This window comes from Lampris incognitus, chromosome 3 (assembly GCF_029633865.1).
Source record: "Lampris incognitus isolate fLamInc1 chromosome 3, fLamInc1.hap2, whole genome shotgun sequence".
NCBI classification, from domain to species: Eukaryota; Metazoa; Chordata; class Actinopteri; order Lampriformes; family Lampridae; genus Lampris; species Lampris incognitus.
The window spans coordinates 60,717,361-60,734,658 of NC_079213.1; the positions used below are offsets into that span (position 1 = coordinate 60,717,361).

The following is a 17,298-nucleotide window of genomic DNA, read 5'->3' on the forward strand; positions in this document are numbered from 1 at the left end:
CAACGGTAAATCAGAGAGACAACAAAACCACAGCTCGACTGAGCGGAGGCGGCAAGAATAACCAGAAAACTGGCTGGACAACCATAACTTAACCCTGCGTTAACCTGCCAGGGCAACCCTGACTTAACCCTTAGTTCCTGGGGTGAATTCTATCCCCAATACGTGTCCACCACATACGTATATATGTATATGTGTGTGTGTGTATATATATATATGTATATATATACACACACGTATATGTATGTATGCACAGTGTAAATCTATGTATGTATGTGTGTATACACATATGTACGTATATATGTATATGTATGTACAATGTACATCTGTGTGTGTGTGTGTGTGTGTGTATATATATGTGTGTGTGTGTGTGTGTGTGTGTTGGTTTAGTTTGGTCTAAGAAAATAGTTCCACATGAAACTGCTCACAACTAGGTGTGTGGACTATGTTGAGTAGCTAGGTCATGATATCTGGAAAGAGACGTTGATGTTGAGTTTGTCAAATGTATTTTTTGGCGCTTTGAGCAACACAAGCCGAGTGCCATCCAGTTCCATTGTATGGATGAACGCACGCATACGTCATTCCCTGTCGTCAGAACGGCCACGCCCCCTTTTGGATTCAAACAAGCGCTGTAAAATTGCCGGCAACAAATTGGAAAAACTAGTGGCACCATGCCAAGAAGCTGCTGCATCACGTTTAGCACCTCAAACCATAATACTAATAATAATAACTACGTATAGTTTTTATATTTATATATTTAAAATTTATAATTTACAATTATAATTATTTATTATTACTATTATTGAAAGAAGGCAGGCATCTCTACGGCCGATATAAATAGCACTACAGGTAAGAGGAAAAACTTCTTTTTTTTTAATTTTGGGGTGAAATTACCCTTTCAGGTTTTTCTTTTTTGTTTATCATCCATAATCGCCAGTGTTAAAAAACACAAGTTTATAAAGTTAATCTGAAATAGCCTATTCAACATCATCACATTGCAACATTATCGACCACAATTTTTTCCCACTGGTTACTACACGTATATTTTTAGGCATGTTTTAGTTTTTGTCATTTTTAGCTTTACAGCCAGCTGCCAGTCCAAGTGAAGGCAAAACAACCACAAAAAGCTTAACAAAACGTTTGTACTACACAGGAACCTACTTACATACAACAGCCAAGACATCGGAATAACACAGAAAGAGGGACTTCAAACAGTAGTGACACCAAGAAACGCCCACACAAGAGTAAACTCTGCCATAAGATAAGTTACAAATTCATTTTTTAGGGCGATAATAAGCAAGGAAATCAAAATTCATTCATTTGTCAGCATCAAAGAGATTACAGAGAAACATTGTGGATGGTGCTCAAGCCAAACAAGTAACATACTAGGCCTCAGCTTCTTTTTTTTTTTGTATGAGGAAGTTGGGAGTTGCAGACAAGTATGTAGGAGTGGTGCAGGATGTGTATGAGGGAAGTGTGACAATGGTGAGGTGTGTGGTTGGAATGACAGATGGGTACAAGGTGGAGGTGGGATTACATCAAGGATTGGCTCTGAGCCCTTTCTTGTTTGCAATGGTGATGGACAGGTTGATGGGCGAGATCAGGCAGGAGCGACATGGACTATGATGTTTGTGGATGACATTGTGATCTGTAGTGAGAGTAGAGTGTGGGTTGAGGAGAGCCTGGAGAGGTGGAGGTATGCACTGGAGAGAAGAGGAATGAAAGTCACTAGGAGATAGACGGAATACGTATGTGTGAATGAGAGGGAGGACAGTGGAATGATGAGGATGCAAGGGGTAGAGGTGATGAAGGCGTATGAGTTTAAATACTTGGGGTCAACTATAACACGGAGTATAGGAGGGAGGTGAAGAAGAGAGAGCAGGCAGGGTGGAGTGGGTGGAGAAGCATGTCAGGAGTGATTTGTGACAGAAGGGTACCAGGAAGAGTTAAAGGGAAGGTTTACAAGATGGTTGTGGGACCAGCTATGTTATATGGTTAGGAGACAGTGGAACTGATGAAAAGACAGGAGGAGGAGCTGGAGGTGGCAGAGTTGAAGATGTTAAGATTTTCATTGGGAGTGATGAAGAAGGACAGGATTAGGAAGGAGTATATTAGAGGGACAGCTCAGGTTGGACGGTTTGGCGACAAAACAAGAGACAAGATTGAGATGGTTTGGACATGTGTGGAGGACAGATGCTGGGTATATTGGGAGAAGGATGCTGAATATAGAGCTGCCAGCGAAGAGGAAAAGAGGAAGGCCAAAGAGGAGGTTTATGGATGTGGTGAGGGAGGACATGCAGGTGGCTGGTATGACAGAGGAAGATGCAGAGGACAGGAAGAGATGGAAATGGGTGATCTGCTGTAGTGTACCCTAATGGGAGCAGCCGAACGTAGTAGTAGTAGTAGTAATAGTAGTAGTAGTAGTAGAGACAGTCCTCGTGAGGATAATTTTTGGCACGACACAACACAACCAAACTGAAAGGCCTTAAACTTGAAGTTAGGTGAATTAGCGTTGAAAGCAGGTCCAGCCAGGACTAGAAGGGCGTGTCCATCTGACTGCCCTTTGCCCCGGGTAACACCACCCCATAGCTGTTCTCCTGGCATCTCAGCCACCACGTGTGGACCTCCTTCTGGACCTGCCAGAACAAGTCAGAGCCTGAGAACCCAACCCAGCAAGGCTTAGACATCACACTGACCTTGATATGAATGCACATGACAAATGTATTTTAGTAACTTCACTGGCTGGTGATAAGGTATCTAGGTTACAAAGATGCATTTGTCATCCTTAATAAATAGTAACTGCAAAGGTCAATTTGTATGACTGCATCATGTAGCGGATTCAGGGCGCAGCTGGGAACCGCCGCAGCCGGAAAGTGAACCTGGATTATAGTCCAGGTCACCACAGGTGACTACGTTAACCAGTCGACTAAAGGGCCCGACCCGTTAGCCAAGCGCTAGCGAGTCTAGTGATCCTTGGTCGTTACACTACCCCCCTCCTTTGGGAAGTACATCCCCATGCTTCAGCATATCAGCTCCCTCATGCCTCTGGGCGCACGCGTTTCCGATGGCCTCACGGTCTCACCATCCCACTTCTGACACCAATGTAGCAAATTCAGGTGGCAGCCGGGAACCGCTGCAGCCAGGACGCAAACCCGGGTCTCCCGTATCATGGGCGACTATGTTAAACTGTTGGCTAAAGGGTCTGACCCATTAGCCAAGGGCTAGCGAGTCAATTCATCCATGGTCATTACAAGTACCCCACTTTTCCGAGCCGTCTCGGTTGCTGCTCCACCCCCTTTCTGATCCGCGGAGGGCTGCAGACTACCACATCTCCTCCGATACATCGTCAGCCACTTCTTTTCACCTGACAGCGAGGAGTTTCCCCAGGGGGGCGTAACGTGTGGGAGGATCACACTATTCCCCCCAGTTCCCCCTCCCCCTCAAACAGGCGCCCTGACCAACCAGACGAGGCACTACTGCAGCGACCAGGACACATACCCACATCCATTTTCCCACCTGCAAACATGGCCAATTGTGTCAGTAGGGACGCCCGACCAAGCCAGAAGCAACACAGGGATTCGAACCAGCAATCCACGTGTTGGTAGGCAACGGAACAGACTGCTAAGCTACCCGGACGCTCGTCCTTAGATTTCTCTTAGAGCACTTATATACTTTTTTCATGTAACGGTAAAAAAGCAAATGGGAAATATTTCATTCTTAAGGCCTGACTGGGGGCTTTATCTGTTCTGCCCTTCACATTACAGAATACCAGATGCTTGAGAGCAGGTGTGTGTGTGTGTGTGTGGCTTGTACTGACCTCTTTATTGAGAAAACAGTAGAGAACAGCCACAATAAGGCCCTGTAAGAGAGATGATTTGGATGCTTAACAGTACGGCAAGTGTGAATGCCGGATACACAAATTACTAAATAAAAGGCCACAATGTCAGAGTACAAGCTGTGCAGTGTGACCCGACACTGGAAAATTCTGTTATGTATCATTCACACAGCCATCACACAGGCCCCGAACAAGTATGAATACACTTATAACTTGAGAATGAGCTTGCCGTATTGCCGTAAGAACTTAGTGGGTTTAACGGTGTTCTTGATGGTGAGGATATAAACCCCCCAGCCCTGGTGAAGCTCATGTCATCTCTTCTCCCCTTCAGTCATTCCTTATTATGTAAGATAGCAACCAGCTATCCTGGCTGGTCAGCCAGCCTGCGCCACATGTGGTATAATTGGAAAAGGCTGTTTGAAATTCCTGTGGTTTTGTATCTCTGGCAGAGTTGCAGGCATCCTGTTCACCTGTAACCTCTTCCCACATCCTTCCCCACGTTCCCTCCAACAGGACGCCGCTGGGTCTATCTCTTTTTTATACAGGCTATGGGTCTACCTCCCTTTTTATACAGGCTATGGGTCTACGTCCCAGTTTCCTCCTCGTAAGGCACTGGGTGGAATTTGTGTAATGGAGCACTGCCTGGTTCAGTAACAAGAGTGTTAATGACTCATCTTTTTTTTTTAAATTTATTTCTGATTTTTCCCTTTTTTCTCCCAATTTAGTGGCCAATCGATCCCTATTTTAATTCAAACACCCACCCTCGCACTGCATGCATTCGCCAACTGCACCTCTCCGGCCGGCAGTCTCGAAGGAGACCGCCTCGCCACTTTCGTGACAAGGCGACTCCAAGCCGAACCACTGCTTTTCCGACACACACAGAGACGCATTCACGTGACGAACACAAGCCGACTCCGCCCCCCTCCCGAAGACAGCGTTGCCAATGGTTGCTGCTTCGTCGAGTCCGGCCATAGTCGGATCTGACGAGACCGGGGCGCGAACCCCGGTCCCCAGTGGGCAACTGCATCGACACAAAGCCGACGCTTAGACCGCTACACCACCGCGGACCAGCCGTTAATGACTCATCTTAACTTTTTTTCCCCACCTTTTTCCCCCCAGTTGTACTTTTTGGCCAATTACCCCACTCTTCCAAGTCGTCCCAGCTGCTGCTCCAGCCCCTCTGCTGATCCCGGGAGGGCTGCAGACTACCACATGCCTCCTCCGATACATGTGTAGTCGCCAGCTGCTCACCTGACAGTGAGGAGTTTCGCCAGGGGGACATAGTGCATAGGAAGGTCACACTATTCCCCCCAGTTCCCTCTCCCTCACGAACAGGTGCCCCAACCGACCAGAGGAGGCACTAGTGCGGTGACCAGGACACATATCCACATCCAGCTACCCATCCGCAGACAGAGCCAATTGTGTCTGTAGGGACGCCCAACCAAGTTGGAGGTAACACGGGGATCTGAACTGGAGATCCCCATGTTGGTAGGCAACGGAACAAACCGCTACACTACCCAGACGCCCCTGACTCATCTTAATTGAGTATTTATCAACCATTTGCTCAGCAATAATGCCATGATTAGATTTTGGTATCAATTATCTAACCAGTGATATTCTGGCCTTCAGTAGTAAGGGAATTTGATTAGATAAACTGTTCAAGTTAAATATTATCTAGCTAAGATTAAGGGAGATTAAGATTAAGAGAGGTGGCGAGTATTGGGTCAGATGGCCCACTTGCCAAAAGGAATGCGAAGCGGTTCGGTGGCCTCTCACTTCCTTCGGGTAGTGATCACCACGGGTCCATCAGGAATTTAGCATACGGCCGCTCCTATGCAAATGTGCAGCACCTTCTCATGGTACCTCCTGTTTTTACAAAGTCTGTCTTGGTTGGCAGCCAATCTAGGAGAAGGACAACTCTGATTTCAAACCCGGGTAGATGAAGCTCATTAGCCTGTTTGGCAGTTCATCTAGGAGAAGGAAAACTCTGATTTAAAAACTCCGCTGCCTTGCGGGTATACTCATACTACATGGGAAAGGCTTCAGGAAGAAACCATGAGGAAAAATCTGCATCCGCCTCCATTGCCAGTCGTCTCGCTAGTCCTGCCACTGGTAGTAGGTGGTCTCGAACGACAGAGTGGGGTTGATGTTGGGCAACTCTTCCTCACTTAAATCATTGTGTAAGTCATCCGTCATCCATCACAGGATGGCTAGATGGGCCTCGTCGCTGCGATGGACAAATAACAACAATATCTAGCCAAGAGCTCGATTGTTCATTCATTCATTCCTTCATCTTCAGCCACTTCTCCGGGGTAGAGTCGCGGCGGCAGCAAGCTAAGTAGGTCACTCAAGACATCACTGTGTCCAGCAACACCTCCAGCTCCTCCTGGGAGATCCCAAGGTGTTCCCAGGCCAGATTGAACATGTAGTCCCTCCAGTGAGTTCTGGGTCTAACCCGGGGTCTCCTCCCAGTTGGCTGTGCCCGGAAATCCTCCAAAGGAAGGCGCCCAGGAGGCATCCTAATCAGATGCCCGAACCACCTCAACTGGCTCCTTTCGGCGCAAGGAGCAGTGGCCCTACTACGAGCTCCCTCCGGATATCCGAGTTCCTCACCCTAAGGCTGAGCCCAGACACCCCACAAAGGAAACTCATTTCAGCCACTTGTATCCGCGATCTCACACTTTTGGTCACTACCCAAATCTCATGCATGACCATAGGTGAGGGTTGAACGAAGACTGACTGTTAAATTCAGAGCTTTGCCTTCCGGTTCAGCTCCCTCTTCACCACAACGGTCCAGTACAACGTCCACATTACTGCTGATGCTGTGCTAATCCGCCTGTCAATCTCCTGCTCTATCCTACCCTCACTCGTGAACAAGACCTCGAGATACTTGAACTCCTTCACTTGAGGCGACAACTTATCCCCAACCCAGAGGGAGCAATCCACCATTTTCCAGTATAGAACCATGGCCTCAGATTTGAAGGTGCTGACTCTCATCCCGGCCATTTCACACTCAGCTGCAAACCACTCCAGTGCACGCTGGAGGTCGCGTTCTGATGAAGCCAACAAAACCACATCATCTGTGAAGAGCAGAGATGCAATTCTGAGGTTCCCAAAATGGACACACTCCTCACCTTGGCTGCGCGTTGAGATCCTGTCCATGAATATCGCAAACAGAATCGGAGACAAGGGACAACCTTGGCGGAGTCCGACCCCCACCAAAAATGTGTCTGACTTTGTGCCAAGAATGCGGCCACAGCTCTCACTTTGGTTATACAAGGACCGGATGGCCTGTAGCAACTGCCCTGGTACACCATACTGCCACGGTACCCCCCACAGTGTGCCCCGGGGTACATGGTCGTAAGCCTTCTCCAAGTCCACAAAACACATGTAGATTGGCTGGCCAAACTCCCATGTCCCCCTCAGCATTTCCGCAAGGGTAAATAATAATAATACATTAAACTTATATAGCGCTTTTCTAATACTCAAAGTCACTTTATAGTAAACGGAGTGAAACAAGGCAAGAGATAAACATAACACAGACATACAGCGGTGGATGGGAAGGGGGGCTACGAGAGGGAGAAGCGGCAGCCACACACGACGCCAGCAGTACTCTCCAACTTGGACGGATACAAAAGAGAAAGAAAAACAAACATCACAAATCACATATATCACAGATGAGTCTGAAAAGGTGAGTCCCGACCGATGACCTGAATGTGGGCTGCCCGCAGCAGTGTCCGATGCGCTTGGGGAGGGAGTTTAGGGAGGGGCAGGTCGAGCGCTCAGTCCCCAGCCTGCCCCAGACCAGGGGTGGACGAGAGGACAGGAGGGGGGGGCACGAGAAGGCAATGGAGAATTTGGGGGAGTGAGTTCCAGAGCCTGGGAGCTGCCCTGGAGAAGGCTCGGTCACCAAAGCCGCGGAGGTTGGACCTGGGGATCGAGAGAAGGGAGGCTGAGGGACCGGGAGGGTTGGTAGGGGGAGAGGAGATCGGTGAGGTATGGGGGAGCCAGTTTGTGAAGGGCTTTATAAGTAAGAACCAGGATTTTGTAATCGATCCGGTGGGAGATGGGTAGCCAGTGGAGGTCTTTTAGGACTGGGGTGACATGGTGCCAGGATTTGGTGAAAGTTAAAAGTCGGGCGGATGCGTTCTCAATTGGAGTCTCTTGATAGAGCTAGCACTGATGCCGTAGAGGAGTGAGTTGCAGTAATCAAGGCGGGAGGAGATGAAGGCATGGATCAGTATCTCAGCAGCAGGGCATGTGAGAGAGGATCTTATTTTTGCAATGTTGCGAAGGTGGTAGGAGGATTTGACCATTTGGCGGATATGTGGCTCAAGGGAGAGGGTGGGTTCAAGGATCACACCAAGATTGCGTGCCTGGGAGGAAGGGGAGACAGTAGTACCATCGATGGTGAGTGCAAGGTTGTTGATTTGGCTGAGGGTAGACTTGGAGCCAATGAAGAGGAGTTCCGTTTTGTCACTTGAGTTTGAGAAGGTTTTGCTGCATCCAGACTTTAATTGCAGACAGACAGGAGTCGATGTGAGAGAGGGGTGGATTGTGAGGGGATTTGGTGCTGAGGTATATCTGGGTGTCATCAGCATAACAGTGGAAGTCCGAGTTAAAATGGTGGAGAATCTGACCAAGAGGGAGGATGTAGATGATGAAAAGGAGTGGGCCGAGTACAGAACCTTGGGGAACACCTTGTGTGGCTATGGATGGAACAGAGGAGTGGTTGTGGAGTGAGATGAAGTGTGACCTGTTGGAGAGGTAGGACTGGAGCCAGCTTAGTACGGTGCCTTCAATACCGACATCTTTCAATCTGGTGAGCAGGATGTTGTGGCTCACAGTATCGAAGGCTGCACTCAGGTCGAGGAAGATGAGGATGTTAAGGGCTCCAGTATCAGCAGAGGTGAGGAGGTCATTAAGTACTTTAAGGAGTGCAGTTTCAGTGCTGTGGAGTGGGCGAAACCCGGACTGGAGGGGTTCAAGTAGGTTGTTGGAGTATCGGTAGGTTTGGAGTTGTGTGGCGACAATGCCTTCCAGGGTTTTAGAGAGGAAGGGGAGATTGGAGATTGGCCGGTAGTGGTTGAGGCAGGATGGATCAAGACTGGGTTTCTTGAGAATTGGGGTGACAGTGGCAGTTTTGTAGGCAGAGGGGACAAAGGGTAAAGAGGTGGTCCGTTGTTCCACAGCCAGGACAGAATCTGCATTGTTCCTCCTGGATCTGAGGTTCAACAATCGGTCGGACCCTCCTTTCCAGCACCCTAGAGTAGATTTTTCCAGGGAGGCTGAACAGTGTGATGCCCTGATAATTGGATCACACCCTCTGGTCCCCCTTTTTTTGGAGCTCGATTGTATAGTCGATTTATTTCTTCTAGATATTAAGTTGTGAGAAAAGATTATACAGAAGGAGTGCACTATTATGATCAGAGATTGAAAGAAAGGAATAAAACTTTTAACATAGAAATAGAGCCAAGCAAAAATATATATGCCTTACATTTCAGAAATATGCCTGGGGAGAAAACAAATATTTAGGTTTACATTCTCTGAAAGTACGAAATTGTATCTTTGACATTTGGTTGGAGGCCAGCAATGTGTAGAGATAACTTTCTTACTTTCTTAATCAGGCCGTTACATTTTTATTTCTAAGGCTCCTTCCCTGTGTCCATCAAATTAATATGTTTATAAACATAATTATGCAGGCTACAGTTTGAGGTGTGTTGAAAGTAAGACGTTCCATCCAGGGTTTGGATGAGTAAGTGCACTGTCATGTTGCCTTTTCCTGCATGTCTGGATGGCTGATGAATGATTCATGTGCTCTTTTAGCTGCACGTACCTGGAAGGACCCGATGCACAGCTCAATGCAGAGGCGCAGGTCAACCCTGACGTATTCAGGCAGAAAGTTAAAAAATATGTAGTGGGTTCCGAACAACGGGATGAGAAGGAGGGTGGACTTAGTCAGGCGTCTATCAGATGGGAGAAAAGAAGCAAGATGACAGAGAAGATGGGAGGGGGAAGTCAAAACGAAACAGTAATGTATCCTTGTGTTTCATCTGAGTGTTGTCACTGAATGGATAATATATGCGTGAATAGCGACTCAACCAGTGGGATGCCCCCACCCAACCACCCTTTTTCTCCCCAATTGTATCCGGCAAATCACCCCACTCTTCCAAGCCGGCCCGGTTGCTGTTCCACCCCCTCTCCGATCCGGGGAGGGCTGCAGACTACCACATGCCTCCTCCGATACATGTGGGGTCGCCAACCGCTTCTTTTCACCTGACAGTGAGGGGTTTCACCAGGGGGACATAGCGCGTGGGACGATCACGCTATTCTCCCCCAGTCCCCGAACAGCCACCCCGACCGACCAGAGGAGGCGCTAGTGCAGCGACCAGGACACATCCCCACATCCGGCGTCCCACGCGCAGACATGGCGAATTGTGTCTGTAGGGACGCCCGACCAAGCCGGAGGTCACACGGGGATTCGAACCGGCAATCCTCGAGTTGGTAGGCAAGAGAATAGACTGCTATGCTATCCGGATGCCCCAGAAATCTAGTTTTCACTAACAACTTGCCCCCCTCCTTTGCTGACATATGTGCTAATGCAGCTCTCAGATGAGGAAGGCCTCCATGCAAACGATGTCCTCTTTCTTTAACCTACCTAAACAAAATCAACTATGAAACATTTACCAGAGTGTTTAAGGTGCAATCGAAAAAGACCTAATTTTAATGATAGTGAATAACTCATTTTAAGATTAAAGAGATAAAAGACAATTAGCTTGGGGCATCTGGGTAGCGTAGCGGTCTATTCCGCTGCCTACCAACACGGGGATCGCTGGTTTGAATCCCCGTGTTGCCTCCAGCTTGTTCGGGCATCCGTACAGACGACAGTTGACTGTGTCTGCGGGTGGGAAGCCCAATGTGGGTATGTGTCCTGGTCACTGCACTAGCACCTCCTCTGGTTGGTCAGGGCGCCTGTTCGGGGGAGAGGGAACTGGGGGCCATAGCGTGATCCTCTCACGCGCTACGCCCCCTGGTGAAACTCCTCACTGTCAAGTGAAAAAAAGCAGCTGGCAACTCCACATGTATTGGAGGAGGCATGTGGTAGTCTGCAGCCCTCCCCGGATCGGCAAAGGGGCTGGAGCAGCCACCGGGACGGCTCGGAAGAGTGGGGTGATTGGCCGGGTACAATTGGGAGAAAAAGGGGGGGAAATCAACAACAAAAACAGACAATTAGCTTAAGAGGGACACACCACACACACTGCAATTGAGGATCTTTCTCTCCCTGAAAAGTACTGAATTTTATCTGACCCAAAGCGGCAAAAAAAAAAAAAAATGTAAAAAAAATTCACTTGTAGACCTCAGTGGCCGAGACATTTCAGGTCAAGGATGGACTTGCATGTTCTCTGTTTTTCAAATGCAGTGGTGGACAGGACAGGAGTTGTAACTGCTAGAGCTCGTATTTTAGGTCTACAACCTGTTCTAAAGCGTTGTACCTGTACTGAGATGAGTTATTGAACTGGATCAGACGAGGATCAAGCTTCTGTATGAGGATCCGAATGATGTTCACCAAGAGCATAAAATTTATCTGTTGAGAGAAAATAATGAAGAGTGAAATCCGCAGAACCTACAAAGAAGTGCTACAAAGAAAAAGACTAACAGATACCAAAAAATGTTAAGCTGTCAGACCAAAGCCTTGGCTGGTGCCACATGCTGCTAACGACATGTGGTGACTTTGCTGTGCTGAATGTCACAGCAACACAACAGCCACCCAAGTGTGAAATTGAATGGGATGGGGGCAAAGCCGGTTTCGCCAACCTTTCCTGATGCATATAAATAAGCAGCGACACTTTTGAATATTCACACTTTTCTATAGCAGTGAAACAAATTATCCCTGACACAAGTTTTAATTTGCCAGGTACATGTCTAATGGACATCCAAAAAGTGACTTTATGAGCTACATGCTCTTCTTCACACTTAACAAAATAAACACAGTCGCCATCTTAAATAGATATGAGCCCCGGTCACATGATTATCATGTGACACAATATTACGCCCTTTAGTTCCCAAATATACGCATATACGCAGTAACGTGTGCTGAACACCCATGTGTAAGGAAAACATCATAAATACACAGAAGTACACAGAGATATAGAAAGGTCATCCAGAGCACAACTGCATTACATCAAGCCAGTAGCCGCCATATCTCCAGTGTGGGAAGATGGTGGCGCAGACTCGCGTTTGCAGCGACCTCACCCTGCCCCGATTATGCAGTGTCTTTGTCCACGTCTACGTCTATGTCTGGGTCTAGGTTTGTGTCCTCATATAAAGTTTTTATTTTGATTGTCGATTTGGCTTGGCTGGGAGAGCTGGCGCTGGATCAGCTGAGAGCTTGGTCTGCTGCGTCCTGTGGGCCCGAAGGGAAACACCGAGGGTAGTCTGATGGGACGCGGAAGCGGGGCAGGCTAAGCTAACTGCTACCGGCAGTTCCGACAGTCATCCTGGCTGGCGTTCATTCTCCTGGACGATGGCGTTTTTGGACTGTGTTGCACTGGGTGGACTGCGTTGTTTGCTTTTTGTATGTTTTTGGTGGTGTTGTTCTTGAAAGTTTTTGGATGTGTGTTTTTGTCCTTTGTGTTGCACTGCTGGGGGAAATGGGATTTAGTTTCTTTTGTGTACTACACAAGATGAAATGACAAATAAACTGTTCCTGATTCCTGATCTTCAACATGGCCAGATCTAAATAGAGGCGCCTCTATATTCTAAAAAGATGTCCCTCAACAGGAGTTTACAATCCACAACAAATGTGAATAGTGATGTAGGAGATAACCATTCTAATCCTCTCATATACATGAGATGACAATATTACACCAACAGTGGTTAACCCTGTCTAATTATTTGATATTTGACACAAGTCATAATCAATAGCACACACAAAACAATCACACATCATCATCATCATCCTCTTCATCATCATCAGGTCGAGTATCCTCGGATGGCTCTGACCCTCTCACGCCACCCGTCTCTATGCATAGCAGCTGGAAGGTCCTCAGATGGACATCCTGTGTCATCGACAAGTTGATTGATGTAATTTCTTGCAAGTTCTTCCTTGCTCCTCCAGGAATGACCAGCAAATCGAACCCTTCATTCTCGGATAGTGTTTGAGATGGCGGGTATGTTGCCTTAGAGACACTTCTTTGTAGGGTGCTTCTTCCAGGATACATTTAGTGCAACGCGCAGCCCCATCAAGTTTGGATTCAAGCCGTTTCGTGAGGATCCAAGAAGATGATCAATAAGTGAGAACGGACTCTGAGCATGTCCAGTGTAGAAATCCAAAACCGTTCTCTCCTCAGGAGCAGAGAATCAAAGTCACCTTCTCTACGAGGGCTTCTGGTAGCCTCGATGCCAAGATATCTGGTAGTGGATATGTGGTGCTGGCCTTCTTTAACATGGACAGCAGCCGGGCTTGTTACATCCTGACCTGTGTTCAGTGACCCTAGTGGGAAGGGCTCTTGTCTTTCCAATACTATATGCGAGAACACAGGGGACATTTAAGCATGTATATTACCTTTTTCATATCACAAGATATAATGCCCTTGATATCGAAGCTTTTTCCTGAGTGAGGATGATTGAAGGTACGTGTTTTATATGCAAAGTGGCACTGTTGACAATTCCCACATCTGCAGTTGCCAGGTGGGACCTGACTGAGGAGGTGTGAAGAGGTGTGTGGGGGTCTAATCTTACCTGCAAATTGCGAAGATTAGGTGGTCTTTTGTATACAACACAAGGAGGATTATTGAAACCTCTCTTCAGTGAAGGGTCTGTATCTATGATGCACCAGTGTTTCCTTATAACCTCCTCGATGTCTTTTCCAGTAAGTGAGTATTGTAACTGGATTCCGGTCTGTTAGATTATTTTCGGTTGAGACATTCAGTTTGAGAAATCAAAATGCCTTGCTGCCTCTGGTCCACGCTTTCCTAGAGCCCCTTTGTCTGAAGTGATGCATGTCATGTTAGGGTTAAAACTCCTGTCTGTGCCCCTGTGCAAGGCAATGGAAAGAAGAACTGGAGTTGGTCCCCAGGCGCTGCAGCTGCCCACTACTCCTATACAATAGGATGGGTTACATGCAGAGAACACATTTCATTGTATGGATGTACAAGTGAAAAATACGGTGTCTCCTATTCTATTCTTCTATAATGCAATTGTGCTCGGAGAGTATTTTCTATATATGGATGGATGGACATGTATGTCTTCCTTACACGTGGGTGTTCGGGACATGTTACTGTATATACTATGTGTTGATATTTGGGAACTAAAGGGTGTAATACTTGTGTCACATGATAATGTGACTGGGGCTCATGATCTATTTAAGATGGTGACTGTGCTTATTTTGTCAAGTGTGAAGAAGAGCATGTAGCTCATTAAGTCACTTTTTGGATGTCCAAATAAATTGCGTATTAGGGAGCTACAGTGTGCGGACCTTCGTTTGTCTTCATTTTAGTTTCTTTTTGGTCCAGCACCTGATGTATAGTTTTTTGTGTTGTTTTTTGTTTTGTTTTTTAATCCCCCTCCCCTTTTTTTTCCTCCCCAGTTGTATCGGCCAATTACCCCACTCTTCTGAGCCGTCCCGGTCTCTGCTCCACCCCCTCTGCCGATCCGGGGAGGGCTGCAGACTACCACATGTCTCCTCCAATACATGTGGAATCACCAGCCGCCTCTTTTCACCTGACAGTGAGGAGTTTCACCAGAGGGACGTAGCGCGTGGGAGGATCACGCTATTCCTCCCAATTCCCCCCGAGCAGGCACCCCGACCGACCAGAGGAGGTGCTAGTGCAGCGACCAGGACACATATCCACGTTCAGCTTTCCACCCGCAGACATGGCCAATTGTGTCTGTAGGGACGCCCGACCAAGCTGGAGGTAACATGGGGATTCGATCAGGCGATACTCGTGTTGGTAGGCAACAGAATAGACCACCACTCTACCCGGAAGCCCCTGAGCACGTTCTACTTCACTTCACATATCTAACTGATCCATCTTTTTTTTTCCACTTTAGCATAACACACGCTTGACTTACCGCTATGGAGACCACGATCGGTCCTTTGATGATCCACCAGTAGGGGGAGTCTTCATTAATGTCCCAGCATCTGTATGGGAAGGCATTACAGAGTTTTCACTTCTGGTAAGTAAAGTGACTTGAAAACAGATGCAAGCATGGAAAAACCTCTTCACTGAAGTGTCTCAGTGGCCCACTGTCCAGACCAGATAACTGAGATGTGGACATGACAAAAGAAAAAAACTGAACCGAATCTGATTCTACATTTGCATTCTGAGAGAAAGGAGTGAAGGGGTCAGACTCAAGATGTTATGAAAATTGTCTGGGGTAATAACGCTGACCTGGGAGTTATCCTTCAAAGCAGAGCCAGGAAAAAAAAACAGAAAAAGAGCGAAGGGAAGTGGCCACAGCTTTGAAAAGAAGAACCCCTGGACGACAGCAACCCTGCAGCCTGCTGAGGACGATCATAACTGAAAACACTTCTTTATAAGCGCACTGCAGTATTTCCGCCCTCGTCCACCCTATAACACTGTTAGTAAATCCACAAATATGGCAGTGAATTTTTTTTAATTTATTCATCTCCCAGCTGGTTGTCCACGATACGAGGCCACTTCCTGTCTGATGAGTGGATATTGTAGTGGACAAGAAAAGACAGTCTAACACAGTGTCCTATAAGAACAGATAGCACATTAGAAATGTCATATCAGTAGCTCAGTGGTGGGGCAGGTCGTATAGTAAGCTGGAGGGTTGCTGGTTTGATCCCCAGTTCCTCCTGGCAGAAATGCCTATGTGTCCCTGAGCAAGACACGTGACCCCTAACTGCTACCGATGAGCTACTCGTTACCTTGCATGGCTGACACCTCCATCGGTGTGTGAGTGAGTGTGTATAAGTGTGTTTAAGTGTGTCTTAAGTGTGTATAAGTATGTGTGTGTTAATGTGAGACATTGATTTGAAAGCACTATGAGTAACAGTTGCCACTGGAAAAGGGCCATAAATGCAATCTATTTACCATTTGTAGGTTATATTATGAACTAGAATTTATACTGCATATGGACAACATATAGCCACATACATGGAGGTATAACACAAGAAATATATGTTGCTTATCTCCTCTGCTCTTACTTCTTTACCTCTTTTTGATAAACATATAACAATCCAAACAATCCAGAGAGGATGAATCACCACCAATCATTTGTCTGTTGTTGCACTGAGACAGCCAGTAAAAACCTCCTTACAACACCTACTTACTCCGGTAAAAACCTCCTTACTCAACAAAACAAAAGCTATTTTCTTGCCTTAACAACAATTTTTCTGTTTTGACCATGTTTTCTCCTCTGACAGACTTGTAATATCAGTGGATTTAACCTACCCGCTCACCAGGATTGCCTCAGTTACGCTGCATGTTGCTACAAACAGCATTTGGTGTGCAAGTTAAATAAATATTATCGTACTAAATATAACATATTGTACCACATAGCAACAAAACAAAATTAGGAATAGTAAATGTTTCTTAACTTTAACAGGACAAAAAAAAATTATCTGTAAAATTATTTGTGACTGGACTTGTCTGGACTACCAGAAACACTGATGAGCCAAAACATTATGACTACCTGCCTAATGTGCTGTTGGTTCTCCATGTGCCGCTAAAACAGCACCAACCTGCCGAAGAATGGACTCTACAAGACCCCTGAGTGGCGTAATCCTTAGTCCTGTGGTATGTGGCACCAAAACATTCACAGCAAATCCTTCAAGTCCTGTAAGTTGCAAGGTTGAGCCGCCGTGGATCGGACTTGTCAGTGCAGCACATCCCACAGATGCTCAATTGGATTGAGATCTGGGGAATTTGAAGGCCAGAGCAACACCTTCAACACTTCATGTTCCTCAAACCATTCCTGAACAATGTGTGCAGTGTGACAGGGAATACCATTACCATGAAGGGATGTACCTGGTCTGCAACGATGTTTAGGTAGGTGGTACATGTCAAATTGACGTCCACATGAATGGCCGGACCCAGGTTTTCCCAGCAGAACATTGCCCAGAGCATCACACTGCCTCCACCGGCTTGTCATCTTCCCACTGTGCATCCTGGTGCCATCATTTCCCCATGTAAACGGTGTACATGTACATGGCCATCGACATAATCTAAAAGAAAATGGGACTCACTGGAACAGGCAACCTTCTTCCACTGCTCCAAGGTCCCGTTCTGATGCTGTCGTGGCCATGGTAGGTGCTTTCAATGGTGGACAGGGGTCATCATGGGCACTCTGACTGGTCTGTGGCTATGTAGCCCCATACGCAGCAGGGTGTGATGCACTGTGTTGTGACACATTGCAAAATGTTCAGTGACTTATGCCACAGCAGACCTTCTGTCGGTTCAGACCTCACGGGATAGCCTCCGTTGCCCTCGTGCATC

At 47.1% G+C, this 17,298-nt stretch overlaps 1 protein-coding gene across 1 annotated transcript in view; it reads right to left on the minus strand.

Moving 5' to 3' along the window:
- Positions 1-2,405: 2,405 nt before the first annotated feature.
- ghrhrl (growth hormone releasing hormone receptor, like) overlaps positions 2,406-17,298 on the minus strand; it is a 70,216-nt gene continuing 55,323 nt past the window's right edge. The window contains exons 9-13 of the mRNA XM_056276755.1: positions 14,906-14,975; positions 11,326-11,417; positions 9,669-9,798; positions 3,815-3,856; positions 2,406-2,633 (exon numbers count right to left, since the gene is read on the minus strand). Coding sequence (XP_056132730.1) covers positions 2,532-2,633; positions 3,815-3,856; positions 9,669-9,798; positions 11,326-11,417; positions 14,906-14,975 — 436 coding nt within the window. The 3' untranslated portion in view covers positions 2,406-2,531. The remainder of the gene's footprint in view (positions 2,634-3,814; positions 3,857-9,668; positions 9,799-11,325; positions 11,418-14,905; positions 14,976-17,298) is intronic.